This window comes from Rhea americana, unplaced genomic scaffold, assembly GCF_003343005.1.
Source record: "Rhea americana isolate MKP2758 unplaced genomic scaffold, rheAme1 scaffold_230, whole genome shotgun sequence".
Lineage (NCBI taxonomy): Eukaryota > Metazoa > Chordata > Aves > Rheiformes > Rheidae > Rhea > Rhea americana.
In genome coordinates this window covers 158,032-177,794 of record NW_028186347.1, presented here as the reverse complement: position 1 = coordinate 177,794, position 19,763 = coordinate 158,032, and the positions used below count along the sequence as shown (strand labels likewise).

Sequence of the window (19,763 nt, the reverse complement as noted above, 5' to 3'; positions counted from 1 at the left end):
GGGTGCAGTTGACAGTAAGCACCAGAACAAAACCTTTAGYGCGTGTATAATTACACGTGCTTGGAGCTAAAATGAACACATTAGAGTGACACTGGGTGAGCCCAGTGTAAACTCAAGCGAGTTATGGATGTGCCATTAATATTTAATAGGTTGGCCAGTATCTGTTGATGTAGCTGTATTTTGTGTAATTTGCTACTTTATACTTGACAGTATTGAACAAACCTCCGTTCTGCCCAATTTATCTCCAGGACTTGCTTCCTGTCAACTTTTATGCAAGAGAGACGTAAGGTGGTCCTTCCAGAATGTGGTTTTATGCAGATTTTTCACGCAGGAGTCTATTGTGATTTCTCAGGAATAGGTTAATGGTAGAAGAATTCTTTGATATGAAGTAAACAGTTTTTGAASTCTCAGAGTAATCAGAGTGGGAGTCAAATGTCACCAAACTGCTCAAGATCACTAAAATTTTAGGAAATAAAATTATCTTATGTAAATGATACAGAATTAMATTTCTTAAGTTCTTGCGTAACCTTTTAAAACCCTTTCTTTTCTTAAATCTCGTTAAGACATTGGTTTAATTATATTTTATCATCATGAAAATTATACACTCAAATACTTGCATTAGAACCAGGAGCGTATTTAAACTTTTACCTGCTAAAAATGTAGTGAACTTCACACTATAAATTTTGTTAACCAAACGGAAACATAAATCCTACAGAAAATAGGTTTGCAATTGCTCTAACTTTTTAGACGTTTTCCTTTTTAAAGACATAAAAAKGAAATCCTCTTCATGCACAGTACTTGGAATAAATTAAAAAAAAAAGGGGGGGGGGAAATATGAGTGCTGGTGAAARGGTCTCACCATCAAGAAAAAGTTTGCTTCAGCAGCAGGAACGAACACTCCTCCTGACATGCTTATCTGCTGGACAGGTTTCCCCAGCTTGAACCTCTTCTGTTTAAATTGACGTTAAGCCACATACTCTCCTGTGYTTGTACCGCTCAGTGAATATTACAGGGAAGAAATGCAACATAGATTAGAGAGCAGATGCAGTCCACACCTGATGAGATTTTTTCTGTCCTAGTTTTGCCTGGGCCCTTAAACTATGTATAATGTTTGGGTTTCCAAMCAAATAATTACTTTTCATTGAGCCTTCAGAAAGATTTACTTCCGTGTCAAATACTGTATCTCCCTAATAGATAATACTCACTTGTTTTGCTAATCTTGTTGTTTGTCCTTTCAGATTTGATGGGAATTTTAACACCAATGTTTCTAGAACTATTAGCTGTGATAGACTCTCTACCACTGTTAACAGCAGAGCCTTCAATCCTGGACGTGATTTAAATTCTGGTAAGTAGTATAATTTTGGGTTTTCTTCAGTTTGTTGTAGGTTTTTTTTTTTTCCATTAGACTTTAATATTTCCTTGGCATAGAGAATTAACATTGATTGCCATAGCAACAAGCTTTTATTCCTTCTTGAAACTGTCACATTCCTCTTAATTTGAGATTTCATGATTGAAAGATGATACCTAAAGTAATGCCCTTAGTTTAAATACTTTATAAAAATGTCAGGAAGATTTATTCCAGCCTACCGTGGATAATTTTGTTGTGGTTTTTGCACACACACACMCCCCTCGCCCCCAAGATCTTTCCTTCCTAGGCTGTCTGCATTGGCATCAGTAGTGTCAGCTACTGATGGTGCCAAGCAAAAACTTTCTCTGATCATCTTAGCTGAGTTCAGCTAATGGGAGGCTGTTTTCAGCGATATGGAAAAACTACAAAATAAAAGGACATCCTGAAATATTTCCTTTCTTTGTCTTCAGAGGGCGTTTCTGTCTTGACAGTTGACCCATTTGCTTGACACACTTAAAAAGCTGGAAATATGCTTAGAACCAAAGGCATGTGACTTATCCTGAAGAATTCAGCTTTTGGTCTTCCACTGCTGCAAGACTTTCTTTTTTTACATCTGGTGAACTTGAATTAAAATAGGGATTTTAATTTTTTGGTCATGATTTTTCCCAGCTGTTTTATCTTGCATTTTAACTTTTTATGGTGACTTAGTGCTATAAATTATAAATCACTATGGATTTTGGCTATGGATCTCATTTAGCACAGGTTTTGGGATGTTTTTGAGTAGTGATACTGTATCTCTTCTTATTAGCTTGGCATCATCTCTAGATAATTACACTCTTAATGAAATAAAATCCACCCACCCAAAGTAGAACAAAACAAGCAGCCCCCACGAGTCCCTTTCCATCCATCTGTTGTACAGCATATCTTGAATGCAGGTGTTGGCCAGACAAAATTTTTTAAATTTTGAATTCATAATTTTTGAAAGCTAGTTTTTAGACACCACTATAGTAACAAAGCACTGAATGGATCTCTGACTTAGTGTTTTTATAAGCAGACTTTTTCTTCTCTACTATGGAAGATGCATGTAAAAGAATATATTAAAAGAAGCTATCCTTCTTGAGAAGTGGAAAGCAAATAGCCTAAGCCAAACATTTAAGGAAACTTAAACGTTAAACCCTTTTATTTGGAACAAAAATTTGTATAAAACCTAAAGTGAATGTATGTTCAGGATTTTAATTGTCCTGACTCTCCACTGAGACCTGTGTCCCTCCTCTTCTGCCAGCTGGAACACCACCTTATCGAAGGAATATCTTTGCAGAAGTTGTATTGGCAGTAAAGGGCAGAGGAAGGGAAGAGGGAGATGGACTGATGGTAAAGAACAGGGAAATGCTTGTGTATTTGTTGACTGTGAACTCTCTGGCTTTCCTGCTAGCAGCTCTCAAATGCATCCTTTGGTGGGATCTTTTTTAGTGGTGAGAGAAATGGATTGGAAGGACTGGACTGATGCAGAAAAATGGTGTAAAAATAGGTTTCTTTGAGAAACAAAATAAGATATGGGGTGCACACCTAGTGAAGTTAGGAGTTAAGGGAAGTTGTGGAGAATACTTCATCTCTTTCTGCAAAGGCGTGTGAAAGCCTGCTAGATTCTGGAGCTGATACTTCTGCACCAGGCCCCACTGGGTATTAAGACGGTGTGATGAAACCTTGGTGGGCTGTAGTCCGAGGAGCCCTTGTTTTATGGGCAGGCTTCAGCTGCTTTTTCCCGGACTGAACTGTATCTGAGGGTGCTGGCACGTTGCCCTAGGGTGAGATGCTGGTGTCGGGCTGGACGTTGGGCACTGCTGCGGCAGTGTCCCTGTGTCGCCGCACAGGCCATCAGACCCAGGGGCGCGTTGGACACGGGGAGGTTCGGGGGCAGGAGGCTGGGTGTTTGTTTTACGGGTGGGGAGTGTTGTGTTAATGGTTATCTGTAGCTCTTTGAGTATGTAGTCAGGGACCACAGGCCATTATGCCAAAAAAGCAGTCCCTGCCCAAAAGAAATTACAGTCTAAGACAATAGTTGGCTGTAGAGGGGCGGGGGAACATAGCAGAACAATTTTGGCCAGAAAGACAGAGTGATCTCAGGGCCCCAGCACCCACCCTAGCAGCTGGGAAGCTTTTGGAGAGCTTTGGAATGGTGTTTGAAAGCACTTACTGCAGCTCACCTATCTCCTGAAACTCTCACTTTTTAATTTCCTGGCTCATTCTGCACTGACCTAGATTCATGATATCCTTTACCAGAGAGGATACGCTTAAGACAGAGGATTTTGTCCACTTAGGAGCTATTTCCAAGTAAATCTGTGTGTGTGTGTGTGTGTGTGTGTGTTACTCTAAACTCTAAACTGCCTTTGAAAGTGGGATAAAGATCAAAAAAGAAAGAAGTTTTTCTTATCTGTCTCTTTTAGGAATATCTCTTGCACCTTGAATTCTGACCTTACTTTAGTCTGAATTATTTTTTCTGCTATAAAATGCCTCCTGAGGATTGTTGGTACTTTGGGGGGGGGGGTTGATTTTCTTTTTTCCTTTGTTGCTCAGTTAGAATTCCAGGTGGGATGGCAACCCACATGTTCACCAAAATCATGTCCGCAGGCTTTTCCCCTAGATAAAGAATGTTGCAGGAGGACCCTCAGTTTTTTGAGAAAGGCTGTGAAAGCCCTCGACTCCTCCAGCACAGATGTAGGAGCTCCAAACCACCTCTCTAGTTTAAGTCTACTGGCCTATCTGTCAAGCAGGTTGTCTTACCAAAGAAGTTGAAGCAAGTTTGCTGGTGGTACCAAACTGGGAGGAGTGGCTGATACAGCTGAGGGCTGTGCTGCCATTCAGAGAGACCTGGACAGGCTGGAGAGCTGGGCAGAGAGGAACCTCCTGTGGTTCAACAAGGGCAAGTGCAGGGTCCTGCACCTAGGGAGGAATAACCCTAGGCACCAGTACAAGCTGGGGGCTGACCTGCTGGAGAGCAGCCCTGCGGAGAAGGACCTGGGAGTGCTGGTGGACGACAAGTTGACCATGAGGCAGCAATGTGCCCTCGTGGCCAGGAAGGCCAATGATCTCCTGGGCTGCCTTAGGAAGAGTGTTGCCAGCAGGTCGAGGGAGGTGATCCTGCCCCTCGACTCAGCCCTGGGGAGGCCTCATCTCGAGGACTGTGTCCAGTTTTGGGCTCCCCAGGACAAGACACATGGAGCTACTGGAGAGAGTCCAGTGCAGGGCTACGAGGATGATCAGAGGGCTGGAGCACCTGCCCTGTGAGGACCGGCTGCGAGAGCTGGGCCTCTTCAGCCTGGGGAAGAGAAGACTGAGGGGGGATCTGATCAATGTGTACAAGTACCTGAAGGGAGGGTGTCAAGGGGACAGGGACAAACTCTTCTTAGTTGTCCCGTGTGACAGGACAAGAGGCAATGGGCAGAAATTGAAGCACAGGAAGCTCCGCCTGACCGTGAGGGGGAATTTCTTCACTGTGAGAGTGACGGAGCACTGGACCAGGTTGCCCAGAGAGGTTGTGGAGTCTCCTTCTCTGGAGATGTTCAAACTCACCTGGACGTGATCCTGAGCAATGTGCTCTAGGTGACCCTGCTTGAGCGGGAGGGTTGGACTAGATGATCTCCGGAGGTCCCTTCCAACCTCGACCATTCAGTGGTTCTCAAACCATCAAAAATACTTTGGTTTTTTTTTTTCTTAGTATTAGTTTTTGGGTTTGGGGTTGTTTTGTCCTAACGAGATTTCACTTTGTGTTAGYTTGAATTTTTATTTGGATTACTCTTAACCATTACTGCAAGACAGATGAGGTGAGGGTTTAATCTTCAGATGAAATCATAGGCTTCAATTAGTTTTAAAAAATTTCCTTACTGGCACAAACTGTTCTTCATTTATTAGAATAAAAAAAAAACAGCTTACACAGAGCCAGGACATTATGTTAACAGATTCCTTCTTTTATTCTTTTGAACAAAATAAGGAACCAGTAAATCTTTCTTCTTGTCCTCCCAAATGTCTGTTTCAAATCAGACAGCATTAGTAAAATGACCTTCCTCTGGTATATATGGAGCTGGGATAAATCTCCTGACAGGTTTTGTCTGTGCCTTAGTCACCTGGTTTTCAGGTGAGTTAAAATATGGGGGGAAAGAGGTGGTGTCTCCCTGCCACACACACACACACGCACACACACACGCACGCACGCACGCACGCACCCCTTCTGCTCAACTCCGTTTAAGTGAGGAAAATGGATTCGCTCCTTAAGTGAAAGGTTTTGAAATTTCTTTGCCGTTCAGGGTGAAAAGAYCTACCAAGGAGTAAGCTAGAGTTTGTTCTGGCTGATCTCATCCGTAGAATTTTAATTGGGTTCCAGTTGCAGAGTCTTTTATTTCTAGTGAAAGTGAGCCAGAATAGAGTTTGCCTCGGAAAATCCTGGATCAGTTTTGTAGGTCTGGAGAGCTGAACAGAGAAAGTCTTGGCTTGTAAACAAACACGTTTGCTTTCTGCTGTCGTTACTGGGGGAACACTAAAGGATCTCCATGATGATTTTTTTTTTTAATGGAGATTCTTCTTAGAGATGAGCTGCAGTATGCCTTACGCACAAAATTCAACTATTCTTTTTCTAGGATGAGAACTGTGAGATCGGCAGCTCTATAAATGCAATGCTCAAGAAGAAGACTGAAAAAAACCCTCTTATAATGAGCAATTATGTTCAGTGGTTCCTTTTTTTACTGACTGTTTGTGCAGTTCTTTGAAGATTAATTAGTTAATGATTTGACTATGCTTTGAAGATGTAAAGTGGTATCTAGAAGTGCTAAGTGTTATCATATCACATTCCCTTTGAAGTTTTATAAAGTCTGTCACATAGGGCTTTCTTTCTAAAAGTCCTTTTTGCCTCGTTAGATATTTATAATTAGAGAGATGGATCACTTCCAGTACTCTCATGCTAACACTTTCCAACTTTTTCTGTCTGCAGCAGAATCCAGGGTCAGGCGCCGCCGCTTTGGGTGCAGAGGGTCCTGAGTTCCTGGGCAATGGCAGCTAGTGGGGATAGTTGCAACTGGACATTTATATCCCCAATTTGTGCCTGGAATTAGTGGATACCACTAAATTTTTACCCTTGTAAAATTTCCCCCAAATAGTGTGATGTCAAGTCTGGTTCTTTATTTAGTGATAATTTTAGAAAAGCAGAATCATTACATGTGTTCAGTAATACAAGATATTTTCTACTATGTGTTAAAATAGAGGGAGAGGTAGCTTATTTTCCTTTGCAAATATGACTCAGACCTGACCAGAAAATGAAAGAAAGAAAACACTGTCTGAGTTAAAATGGGCACCGCAGATCTTGGTCAAGCATGTGGAAGCYTGGAAAGTGAATGACAGTGAAATGTCGTGCTCACATTGCTGCTAGTGCGCAGGTTTAGCCTCCAGTTAAGCACAGGCAGGCGATCGCCTTGCAGCATGTTTTGTTGGGCTCTTGTGGTTTTATAACCTGTCCCAAGACTGGCTTTGCTGGAAGGATGAGGTGATAATATCGTGCGGGTAAGCAACTGCRAGAGTGTAAGGTTTGGGGTGAGCAAGGAGAGTCTAAGAAGTATCTGCAGGGTTTGCAGGCAGGGGACCAGAAGGTAGGAGATACCTGCAGGGAGCTCTTGCAGCTTTAGTAGATGCAAAATGAAAAATGAGAGTGCACCTGAAGAGTGTTTAAAAAAAAAAAAAAAAGTGTGTATGTGTGTATATGTACGTATGTGTATATTTTTGTCTGCTTATCTGAGGTTGTGTGTTGTGGTCATTAAAAGGCAGAATTTCAGTAAAATTGAGAGTCTCCGGCGAGTGCAGGACTGAACATACTGGCTGAAGGAAACGCATGAGCTGAGCTTTCAGGAAGGGAGAAGCAGTGCGTGCGGCAAGTAGTTCGTCTGAGGTGCGAGAATGATTGTTTTCTTGGGAAAACGAGCACTTATTTGCCCATGAGAGGATCTCCATTTAAAAAATGCAAATTGTGGCTGTATGGGAAGGAGAAGTCTAGCTTTGATATAGCAGTGATAAACACTTGCTTTACTGTAATACTTTTGGTAAAAATTCAACTGGACGTGTTATTTCCTCCAGGCTTTAATGGAGTGATCAAATATCTGATTTGAAGAAGTCAAAGATACTTATCCAAACCATGTAACCCATAATAAAAACTTAAATACCAGACATTCGGCCTTTTATACAAAACAGAAAAGAGCAGCACTGCTTTCAAAGCCATTTGTGCTATTGAAATTACCCCCAAAACTATGAAATCACAGGGCAYAGACATTAAAAAGAGAAATTCCCCATACCAACATTTCTGTGTTTGCACAGCACAGAAGTGGCGTTGCTAAACTGGTATCGTGTCAGGTGTGAAAACAAAACAAAAGCCCCACAGTCAAACCAGCGTATTCCACAAAGAACTGAGGACTTGGAGAAACTGAGGGGGAATTTCAGTGAAACTACCAATATCCACAAATTTGGCCGACCTTTGGTTGCAAGATTGTGGGTGCCACCTTTGAATATGAGAAAATTTGGGAGGACCTAGATGATTTTTGCTCCCAAGAGCAGCACCGCAATGATTTCACCTGTGTGTAGGAGCAGGGGGAAAAACTCTGCTGTATTTTCAGTGTCAGTCTGAAGGGAAATGCAGGAAGTGTGTGCTCGGTAAAAGGTGAAGTGCTGCAAATTAGCGCTCCCCTCTGCCAGAAGCCCCATAATCGGGGAACGGGATAGTAGCACTGGCAGGAAAATGTTTGCTGCACGTAGGGATGATGGTTGGGCCCGAGTGGGGTATGATCCTGTTTCCCGGGCTGGCGGCTTGCTCCTCCGGTGTCCCCTGCTGCCTGGTGGCCGGGGGATTTTTCTCTTTTTTGAAGAGTTGCGTATTTTACTGGATATGAAGCACGTTTTAAGGAGAGCGAGTCCGGTCTGTACAGCAGAGGAGGGTTTGCAGTCTGTCCCCGGCAGCGTTATTCCGTGCTCCGTTCCTGGCTGGCTCCTGGATGTGTCGTTTACTTCCMTTGCTCTTTGCTTTTTGTCTGTACCATGAGTTACTAATATTYGCCTGCTGCAGAGGAGTTTCTGGGAGATGTGGAGGAACGTTGSTCAGTACAGCTGTCACCATTCTGCCTGGATTTCATAATTATTTTGAAAACTGGAACTTGAAGATGATGCCCAGTCARGGTGGCTAGAATCACAGCGAAGCCGTGAGCTGCTGCGTAACCCTGTGTGTTTTCGCTGATCAGCGCTTGTTTCTCCTAATGAGCAACACGTGAGGAGCCCACAGCCCTGTTGCTCATCACCCCTGTGCTCTGATTAACCTGGGGAAATTCCTGAGTCSGGAGAGCAGGACTGTACCTGTCCATCCTTCATGCAAATAGGAGAGTGCAGTGGACAGCGAAGTAGAAAGTATTTGGCTTGGCTTTCCCCCTTCCGACCCTTTCTGCGCAGTAAGGTATGGTTGGACCCATGTTTGTGCCTGAAGCTATTTTTGCTAAATATTCATGCAAGCATTTTTAATCAGCTACAAGAATAGGTGATGTTAATAAACTGAGTTAGAGCCGTAAACAGCAAATCTATTTAGTATTTTGGGTTTATTTGAGTGTAAAGAATATACTTGCAACATTATAAACTTAATTTGCTTTCTGAAAACTCCATGTGGATGATGCATGCATCACTATACATGCATGTGTGTGTGCATATATATTGCTGTCTCCATCGCTTCCTTCCTTGCTCCCACCTTGGCTTCTTGCACTCACACTTACAGTGAAATGTTATGCAAATATTGGAGAGGTAATTTTGGTTGGACGACTCTCTTGTGGGCTGGAACATGGAAGTCCATTTCAAATGGTACCTTTTTGCCTTTGCCTGACCTTTCTGGGTAAAGCTGCCTTGGCAGAATACCTGAAAGAACAGCTTAGCAGTTGTGGGAGAGTCTGGGTAGAAGTAAACAGAAAAAGCCGTTTCAAGCGATTGACAGAGAAGCCWGTATCATGAGAGTTCAGGTTTTCTTGGCCAGGAAACATACGTTGTCTTTTATTAAAAAAAAATAAATTTTTGAACTATTGCTAAAAGCAAGATGCAGTTCAGCAATATGGAAATCAGATATCTAACAGGCAACATTCACAGTGAGGACTTCTTTTCAGAGTTGAAACTACGTATTAGGGCTATTTAAAATATCTAACTCCCATGGTTTTCTGTCATCCCACAGTTATGGCTTTGGTTTTGTTTTTAGAAACAACCTATAAAATTCACAAATGTCTAATAGGTTGCTGTGCTACAACATACTGTAGGAGCATATGGAGAAAAGAAAGCGGATGCATAGGGTTTCCCTGATCCTACTGCCTTGCTATGCACCTGCTCCTGGCCCCTGGGAGGCAGAGGCTTGCGCCAGGTGGATCCGCTGTGGTCTTGCGGCACTGACGTGCAGGTGGTCTCAGAGAAAGCTTGCAAAAGTGCAAGGTGATATACCACTGTACAAATGACTGTTGGCCATCAGCTGTTTAAGTTGCTTAAATGTTTTTTAAATGCTTTTTATAAAGACTTCTTAGTGAGACAGCAAGAGTACAGAGCTCTTTAGTGCACGTTTCCTGGAAACTTCTTCAAAGATACAGGAATTGTCATTGCTTACTATGCAAAATCTAGTTAAACAAGATCTGATGTTAAATTTCCAAGAGACTTTGTTTGCAAAGAAGTAGTGAAGTTTTATCGATCCATAAATAGCAGTACTTGGAGTTGATGTTGCGGCCCTGGATCTTCTCCAAGCATGTATCGAGGAACCCTTGAATAAACATACCTGCAGGTTGGACATCCCCTGGTAACTCCCTTTTTCCTTTTTAACTTTCAGTTCTTGCYGATAATCTGAAGTCTAACCCAGGAATCAAGTGGCAGTATTTCAGCTCAGAAGAAGGCATTTTCACTGTTTTCCCAGCCCACAAGTTCCGGTGCAAAGGCAGCTATGAACACCGCAGCAGGTAAGATCTGACTTCTCACGATTTAGTGGACAAAGCACTGAAACTGTATTCCTCAGGCACTGTTTTCATTTCAGTGTTATACTTTGCCAAGAAGACAACATTTATAAGTAACCTTTAGTAGGGTCTCCTGAGTTTTTTTTTTTTTTTTTTTTAAGCACCAGTTCTCAGTTTTATGTAACTTTAAAGTAAAATAAAACACATACAGGTTCCCTGCCTCTCCCAAATCAAATTAACTGTATATAGTGAGGCTTGTGAGTTATGGGTCTGCCCATAGGCAAAGTTTGACTCTTGAATTTGACTCGTGCTTGGCGTGCGTGGGTAAAGCTGGCAGGCGCCGTGCTTTGGGAGGGGGCTCGCAAGGTCGGAGGCCAGGAGGGACTCGGAGGAGCGGCGTGCCGGTCTCCACCCCACGTTCGAGAGACTGGCCCATCAGGGATGGAGGGGAGACTGCAACGGTGGAAATTCTGTTAATAAAACTGTGCAAATTGCCCGAAGGTTCAGATAGTGACAAGATCTTCGCACTTGGGCTAGTGACCTGAAGCAAAGCAACTGCAGTGCGGTGATTCCCCCGCACACCCTTTACCTTTCCCCTGGGAATATTGTGAGTCTCAAGGTTGGGATCTCCTAAGAAAACACAGCAGCGTTAGGATCTCCAGCTGCACGTTAGCTAATGGTACCAGGCGATGCTTGTGAGGATCCGCTGGCCCGTGCAAGCGTTTCCACCTGGTCGGACACGCGCAGGCGAGCCCCGTTTTGGTTGCCCGTCCGCACGGAGCTATGAAGCGCTTGCGGCCGGGCTCTCGCCGGGCTCGCGGAGCCGGAGCGGCTGGTCGGGGCGGGCGCCGGGCACCTGCACCCGCGGCGCCCGAGTCTGCGTCGCGACTYTGGCACTGACCTAGCTGTGACTTCATACAGGTCGCTTAATCTTTGGCTGAGTTGCACCCTGTCTAAATAAGGGATTTTTTTTATTATCATTTTTTTTTTTGCTAGTGTTTACCTCAGAGGGCAGTTTGGATGGATTAATTAGTTAATATTTAAGTACTTTGAAGATCAAACGCTCTGTCTGAGTTCTAGGTATTAACAGCAGTGTAGAGCTGCAGGCTGTCTTACAATTAAGCACTGATTTGTGCCAGTTGTTTATTGCAGTGCCTTGTCTAAAATCTCCTGCATGTCCTTTACTCTTAATAAGATTTCTGTGGTTGCCTTTGATATAATAAAACGTGGATCCCCAAAACTCATGTGAAGTTAAGTAGCTTTGGGTCAGGGCTAAAGAGGAAAGAGTTCTGTCATTTTTTCTTCTCCCCCCTCCCACCCAAGATTTTTCTGATTTGTTCCAGGTTAGAACCCTGAAAAGAGAACTTGTTAAACCTTTCACACATACCTCACAATATTGAAGTATTTCTGAGCCCTGCTTCACTGAAAATACTTTTTTTGATGTTAGCATAAATATACACATGGAAGTATTAAGAGCCTTTACCAGACTCGAACAAAAATTGGCAGTGCTGTTTAAAACTGCACAGACCCGAAGGGTTGTGGAGCACGACCCATGTGAAATACATTCCAGGCCACTGACAGCAAAACCTTTCTCAGCAAGAAGCTTTCTCTTGTTATGATAAGCCAAACACGCTATGCTAATCCAAGCGTGCACAGTTGCACAGGTTTCTACTTGTCCCGTAACCAGCAAGTATCCACTATTGCACTTAGCTTTTCACGCGAGTAGGGTGCATGGCATCCAGCATTCGTCAGCTGTGGCTTCCAGAATTTCGCATGAGCTGYTCCAAGCGGTAATCCCAAGCACGGTCACTGCTGCAGCGAGCTGCGTTGCTCGTAGCTGGAGGCAGTTGCTGGCATGGCTGAAGCAGGTTGGTTTAAGCCACTTGCTTCGCGCAGTGCGGCCCCAGGGCTCCGAGTGGCCGCTGCGGTGCCTTCAAAGAGCTGCTTCCATCCAACTTCCCAGGGCTCAACCCCCAGTTATTCCAGTCTTTGTATCTCCATGAGTGACCATTTGGTCTAGCTACTTGGTCATAGCATTGTGTGACTGTTTCAGGTGTCTTCACTGGGAGGGACCCTTTTTCTTTGGCTATTTAAACCAAAGCAGTAAGTGCTAGGTTACCAGTCCGTAGGATGCAAGGAGCAATCCTTTTTTGTGGTTTATCATGTGTGAAGCAAGACGTGTTGGTGCACACGGGAATGCTGCTGTCGAAGTCGGGGAGCTACGGGGAGGCAGGCGTGAGAAAGCAGTGGAAGGATCTGGGCAAAACCAGGCGGGGGGGAGCAACGGCCCTTCACGCTGTCTCCTCCCGGACTCTGTGCCCCCAGTAATTTCCTTGTGAGCTTGTATTCAGCTCTGCAGCTCTTCTTTCCTAGCAGGAGTTTTCATAAAGGCAAAAATACCTTTTTAAAATTATTTTTTCTTTGTGGGGTGTTTTTATTTCTAATTCTCGACTACTTTCTCTCGTAACATTTTAGTGGAARTCATAAGATGACTCATGACCGTGGTTTCGTTTTGTTCTTCTTTAGGCCTGTCTATGTTTCTACTGTTAGACCTCAGTCTAAACATATTGTTGTCATTGTGGACCACGGGGCTTCAGTCACGGAGACACAGCTTCAGATTGCCAAAGACGCTGCTCAAGTTATTCTGAGCTCAATAGATGAGCACGATAAGGTAAGGTTTCTCTAAGCAATGAGCATATTTTCATTGGTTTTAACTGTACCTGATGTTTTCAATTTTTGTACAAAGCAGTTTTTTCAACTGGTGGTCCATGAACTCCTGGAGATCTGTGGTCTACCTCTAATGGGTGTTGAAGGCTTGAATTTGCTATTGCTACTGGGAAATGTTCASGGATCCACAAACTGGGGAAAAAAAGGGAGGGGGAACCACCAAGCTAAAGCGAAGTCATGTTTCTTCATCGTTTTTAAAGGCTCTTTAATCTTGGCAGAGACTTTTGGCGATGGGCAGCACCGTGATACGCGTGCAATTAGGAGGACTGTGTTCTGCACCTATTTCTGAGGTGCTCGATTGCTTTGAGCGACTCATTTAACCTCTGAGGCTGTCTTTTTGCCTGTGAAAATGCAAATGACTTACTCTGCTGCTATAACAGGGTGATCTGGAATRTAATTAGTGTTTGGAAGGTTCCCAGACAACTGTGATACCAGCAGGAGAGGGTTAAAGCAAAGGGCTGGATGCCAGGACACGGGGATTTTTTTCCCGCCTCTGCCACAGATACGCTGCAAGGCAATGAGAAAGTCACTTAACTCAGAATTTTTTAAAGTAGGGATTACAACACAGGRGGTCCAAAAGTGCTTTTGTAAGACCACAGGCAGTCCCCAGCTTCATCTGTGCTTTGAGTAGTTCTCTAGTAGTGGGACCTTGATTGGTTTGGTTTGTTGTTTTTAATTGGAAGTGAGCTTCAATCAAATTAGCTGAAGTACTATTGATTATAATCTTTGCCTTAAGTCTGCTCGTTAGTACTATGGGGAAAAATACTTCTAGCTAACTTAATGCTTTTAGAGCGTTTTAATCTGCTCTAAAAATGCTTACAGTTTAGCAGAATTAATAATACTTAAGCATTAAAAGTATTTGAATGTAGAGCTATAGTGAAGAAAATATCTTTAATACATGTATTATTGTAAAACATGTATTAATACATTATTATTACTTGGTCAGTAACTTAGTGGTTTWGAAACCTGTTGAACAGGTAAATAATTACTGCTTCATTCTGTGACTTTCTTGCTTCAGTCATAATTTGTAATAAAGTATGCCACTCACTTATCAAAACTGGTATCTTTTGCATATATTTAATAGTGCAAGTGTCATCACTGCATGCCTTAACTTACTTACAGGACAAAAATTGATGGTAGATTTGGCTCTTTTTCACTGAAACATCAAAAAACACAATACTTTATCTGTGAAAACTTCTTAGGKTTTTTTTTCCCATTTTCTTCAAGCACTCTGCTTTTCTATAGGCACTCAAGGATTTACTAAAAATGCTCTGTGTAGATTTTGTTTCAAGATATCTAYGGCTTGCTTTGGTTTCTGCTCAGCACAGTATCATAACTATTATGTATGGGCAGAGTGAAGCTGACTTCTGATCTGAGAAACAAAGACCAAGATCTCTTTTTCTTGAAATCACCATAAGTCTAATCCTTTTCGAATTTGATGGATTTATGCCTCGGGCATTTATTTTTTAACAATTGAATTTTAAATCCACAGAATCTCTTCTGTTGGCTTATCATTGTGTGTTCTATATCGGTACGTAAAGAATTATAAATGGTAAGGTAATCCAATATAGTTTCTTCTCTTTTAAGATCTCTGTGTTAACCGTGGCAGACACAGTAAGAACCTGCTCGCTGGATCAGTGCTATAAGACGTTTCTGTCTCCCGCCACTAGTGAGACAAAAAGGAAGATGTCCACCTTCGTTAGCAGTATAAAGCCGTCTGACAGCCCTACGCAGCACGCAGTAGGATTTCAAAAGGCATTTCAGTTGATACGGAATACAAACAATGGCACAAAACTCCAAGGAAGTAAGTCTCTTGTGCAATCCTGATTATTTTTGAGGTTTGAACATTTTTTTATTTGAGTTTCTCACTCTGACAGAGGTCAAAGGAGTGTAATGTCATGAATATTTTCTTTTTAAATTGCACATGTTTTTATTAAGTATTATTTACTTGATCTGGAATCTACAYGTTAGTGACTGTTGAATTGTGGCCATTATCTTTTAATTTATTTCACTTGCCAACTTTCTTTTGAGCTATAATACAAAATTACAGGAGTGAGTTGCCAGATTGCTGAATTATTTCCCAAGGAYTGATGGAGTGGTCTTTTTAATAAAAATATTTGATGCTGCAGCTTCATTGATTCATTGTCAACACATACTTGTATTATGTGTAATCTGCTTAAATGCAATCCTAGGGAAAAGATCACTGCTTCTTAAGGAAAAGATTTTTTTGTTGTTTTTATTTGGTGATTTTGAAGGAGATTTTGTTTGTGTTTAGAATACTGATGATGGATGATGTTTTATGGAGAGTGAAGTTGGCCYGGCTGAATTTGCATTCATCTAAGAGTATCCTCTTAAATGATGCATGCATTATGGGCTTTCTTCTTGCCTTTTTTTCYTTTTAATGATGATGTGGTGAAAGATGTGGGAAAGGTGGATGGGAAGTTGAGTGGCATGCTCACTTGCCAGATAGCCATGGAAAGCAAGCTCTCATTGCTGGGTTCTGGACACAGCTCAAGTTGGGCTCTAGTACCTGCCAGTACCACAGCAGGCTGGAGAAAGCAGGCCAATATGTGTAATTGTTTTCATCCATTGCTTGATGTAATGCAGAGCCCATAGCTTGATCCTGGGTCTGCTTTTTYATTGCCCGGAAGGGCATCAGTTCAGTTTGCTGTACCTAACATAAGAAAAAAAAAAAAAAGGCATTTCAGGAATGAAAGTGCAAAGACTAAGAACATATGCTTCTATTTCACATTGCTTTCCTTCAGTTTATAAAATGGTGCTTTTGTTATTAAAGCTTTGGGCAACTTCTGAGCTTTAGGGCATTTATGTAGTAAAACCTGTGTCTGTCTGTACCTTGCTTAGCAGAAAGACAGGATTGTTAAGGGCTGTTTTTTACCAAATCATAAGYATATAAGATGTGCAAGTCATTAGTACCTGTTCCGAGAACCTTGGCCATAGAGTCTTACAGCATCCTCCTACGTCCCTGATGTATGTGGTGCWCTCTGTGATTAAAAGGTATTGCCATATTCTTCATTAATGTGAAACAACACCTTTTTCCTAGGTTTTATACAAAGAAGTGGTTTTGGGGTACAATTGCATGGGGACCCACTACTTGAAACCTAAAATACAAGGCAAATTCTTTGGATTTAGGTGCTTTTTGTAAGAATGAAAGATTTCAAGATTCTCTATGCGTACGAGCACGTTTCAGAATCCATAGGGTGAGGCACAGTAGGTTCGAGAAGAGGATGTTTATAAAACACTTCTCATTTTCTCGTAAATAATCTTTTCATCTCTTTTTTTAAAAAAAGAAAAACAAACCTAGAAAAAAACTATTACTCATTTTGCTGCCACTGCGTGACATCCTGCCGCGCGAGGACGATGTGCGGGTGCGTCGGGGAAGCCACCCAGCCACGGCCTCGCCCCGAGCGCGCGCTGGGAGAGCTCGGAGGCAGGAGGGCTGTGCCTGGGGCCGCGGCTGAATTTCCTGCCGCCTGGCAGGTCCTGCTCCACAAGACCTCCGTCCCAAAGCAAAGCAAAACGCCCTGCCACGCGGTTACCGGCATTCCTTGAACGCTCTTGCAAAACAGTGGTGCTGTAGGGTCTCCATGGTCTTAAATACGTGCGTGAAATGCTTTTAATAGTAGAAATAACGTGATTATAGAGGACTGTTTGAGCGGTGCTTTGACTTCAGATGTTTGAGGCCTTTGGGGCAGGCCTTTCGCCCCGAGCGTGCTCAGCCAGAAAAACACGTTCCACGTGGCGCAGAGCGAGCGGATGTGGGGCGATAGCCGCGCGCCCTGTCCCCTTCTCGAGTGGTGAGCTGCGGGGGAGCTGCGTCGCAGTGTGGAAGTGGAAGTTGCCCTTCCTCCCGCAGCACCCTAGAGCTCCAGCGCTGCGAGCCGCTGCCTAAAGCCCAGCCGCACAAACCCGAGCGCAAAGGAGGAGGAATGGGCAAGAAGGTCTTTCCTGGGTATCCTTTGGAGCGCGCTGGTGCCGGCACCGGCTTGGTGCTCCAGCAGGACTCACATGCCCAGGGCTGGTTGCCCRGCCAAACTGAACCGGAGGGAGGATGAGGAGGATCCAGGGGCCGGCAGCAACCGCAACGCGGGGACCCCGACGGCTCTTGCATGGTTGCACCGTGCACTTTCCATGTAGGAAGCATAATTAAATGCCGCCCTGGGATGAGCCATAGCTCCTCTCTCTGGCTGAGAAGGTAACGTCAGGAGAAGTGGCGGGGAAGTGGGAATGGGCAAGCTGGAGCGACCTCCGCGGCRGTGGCACCGACGCGTCCGACTCCGACTCCTGCCCTCAAATCGCCAGTGGCGATGTTTATCTTATGGCCAGGCCTTTTGCATTTTGGATTTTGCATTTGGATTTTGCATTGTGCCAGGGAACYCGTGGGGTTTTTCTGTTTCCGTTGAGCGCTCCCTGTGGCACGGGTTACGGAAAGCTCCGCCAGCCGCGCTCCCCCACGGGCGACCACCCCGGGAGCGCTGCGCAGCGAAAAATCAATAGCTTGGCTGGGTAGCAGATAAACTCCAAAACCAACAGCTGTCTCTTAAATTCTGTAAATTAAAGTTTAATAAGGAACAATAAAATTTATAAGGCTGCAGCATATTTATCCCCTGTATGTATGTGACTCTTGCAAATAAAGCTGTTGGCAGCGCATGTGTTTGTTTTTAAGCAGATGTAAGAACTCTTTAGGTTTTTAACTTGAGAAGAAATGGGGTAATGTACTTTCTGCTGTATTCTTTTTAGATACCGATATGGACATAATTTATCTCTCAGCTGGGATTACGTCRAAAGATTCCTCCGAAGATGATAAAAAGGCTACTCTGCGTGTCATCAACGAAGAAAATAGCTTCCTCAATAACTCAGTGATGATTCTCACTTATGCGCTTATGAACGGTGAGAAATGTTGTCGTATTTCCCGGGGATGAAAGTTCTCTTTATGCAACTCCTCACAGTGTAATTCCTTGCCTTTCCTGGAGCAGGGTGTTAATGGCTTTTGGCTGTTGTAATCCAGAAGCCACCCTCAGATCCTACTACTTTGGTGTATAAAAGTATGTATACGTATATAGACACTTATATATCAAAGTGCTGCTGCTCCAGGATATAAAATATTCTTGCCTAAAATGTCTAGTAGCAACTAGACTGAGTTAACTTTGATAGTCATTGCCTTACTGACGCTGGCAGTGTCTTCTGGTGCCGCAAACCGAGAGGACATGTGACTTCCACCCCAGCCATACCCAGAGAGCATGAATGTAGCATCAAACCTAATCTGAAGTGCTTTGGTACCTTAGGGCCTAGCTTAAGAGTGAAGTTAAATATGCAGATCGCTCACACGGTCGTTGAGGTCCCGTGCTGTTTCCAGGAAAGCGATTCCAGTGAGAAGGCTGTATGTTACACTATACGTTACACTACTAAAAGCAGCACACAGACTCTGGCCAGGGAAACTAATCCTTAAGCTAATGTATCATTTCACTCTAAGTTTAAATACTCATTTGAGCCCTAATATGTACAAAATCTGATTGATTGAGCTTGGGACTTACGTAAAATGTGAAGCTGCAGTGTTCAAGCTAAAGAACAAAGCCTGTTGTCTCCAGGGGCATATAATGTGCTCCTAGTCCTTCACGTGGACTAGCCACTGATGGGGAGCAAATGGCTGTCCTGGGGATTTATAGGTCACATAAATCTTTGTTTAAAGTGATGATGTGAACAACATGCTGAATTTTTGCACAGTGCAACAATGTGTAAGAGATGATCTCACTAAATTTTGTGCTGGCTAAGTACTTCTCTTAAAACCGTAATAGTCRTCATCATATATGAGTAGTTATTCAACATGTCACCTGGTTGCTTAGACATATTCAATCCTACAGTATAAACATACTTTGGAGTAGGAGACAGGAGTCTTGATGGGAAGTAAGCTTCTTTTATCTCCTTCCTTATGTTATCACTCCTATTCCTCTTTTTCAGAGGGGGTGACAGGTTTAAAAGAGCTGGCCTTTCTCCGAGACCTGGCAGAGCAGAACTCTGTGAAATATGGAGTGCCAGATMGAACAGCTTTACCTGTGATCAAGGGAAGCATGATGGTTTTAAACCAGCTAAGTAACCTAGAAACTACAGTTGGMCGATTCTATACAAACCTCCCCAACCGAATGATTGATGAAGCAGTCTTCAGTCTGCCTTTCTCAGATGAAATGGGAGATGGTAAGTGCTTAGGAAACAAGGGATTTAGGCATAAAAACAGATTAGGTTTCCTTTTGTTTGCCCATTCCCAAAAGTASTGTAGACTTAGAAGATGATACTTTTAAGCCTATTCCYAAGGCAAATGTAAAATTAGCCAGTYGCACTAGCAGTACATGTGAGGTTTTACATCTGTAGAAGGTCTGGTTATGAAAAAAGCAATAATAAAACAGAGGGATTGATTTAGATTGGATTCTCAGCGGCGAAACTTGTTTTTGTATGCATGTATGTGTACAGCCTCCATAAATTTAGTCTGTGGAGATAACTTTGCGCTTTGAGGAGGAATCTTTTTAGACTGAAATGACAGCCATAGCCCGGCTGCACCAGTGCAGCTGTCGTTATTACAGCACTTTTAATACACAGCTTGAACGGGCCCTGCCTTACAGGCGGACTCTGGGGATTGTGTAGTTCCCACAGTGGAGGAGATGAAAAGTTCTTCTGAGATCCTCTGAGCT

The 19,763-nt window shown here is 43.3% G+C and overlaps 1 protein-coding gene across 1 annotated transcript in view; it reads left to right on the top strand.

The window, feature by feature from the left end:
• CACHD1 (cache domain containing 1) overlaps positions 1 to 19,763 on the top strand; it is a 75,906-nt gene that overhangs the window by 27,369 nt on the left and 28,774 nt on the right. The window contains exons 4-9 of the mRNA XM_085306079.1: positions 1,239 to 1,345; positions 10,215 to 10,341; positions 12,862 to 13,006; positions 14,650 to 14,866; positions 17,821 to 17,970; positions 19,039 to 19,272. Coding sequence (XP_085162205.1) covers positions 1,239 to 1,345; positions 10,215 to 10,341; positions 12,862 to 13,006; positions 14,650 to 14,866; positions 17,821 to 17,970; positions 19,039 to 19,272 — 980 coding nt within the window. The remainder of the gene's footprint in view (positions 1 to 1,238; positions 1,346 to 10,214; positions 10,342 to 12,861; positions 13,007 to 14,649; positions 14,867 to 17,820; positions 17,971 to 19,038; positions 19,273 to 19,763) is intronic.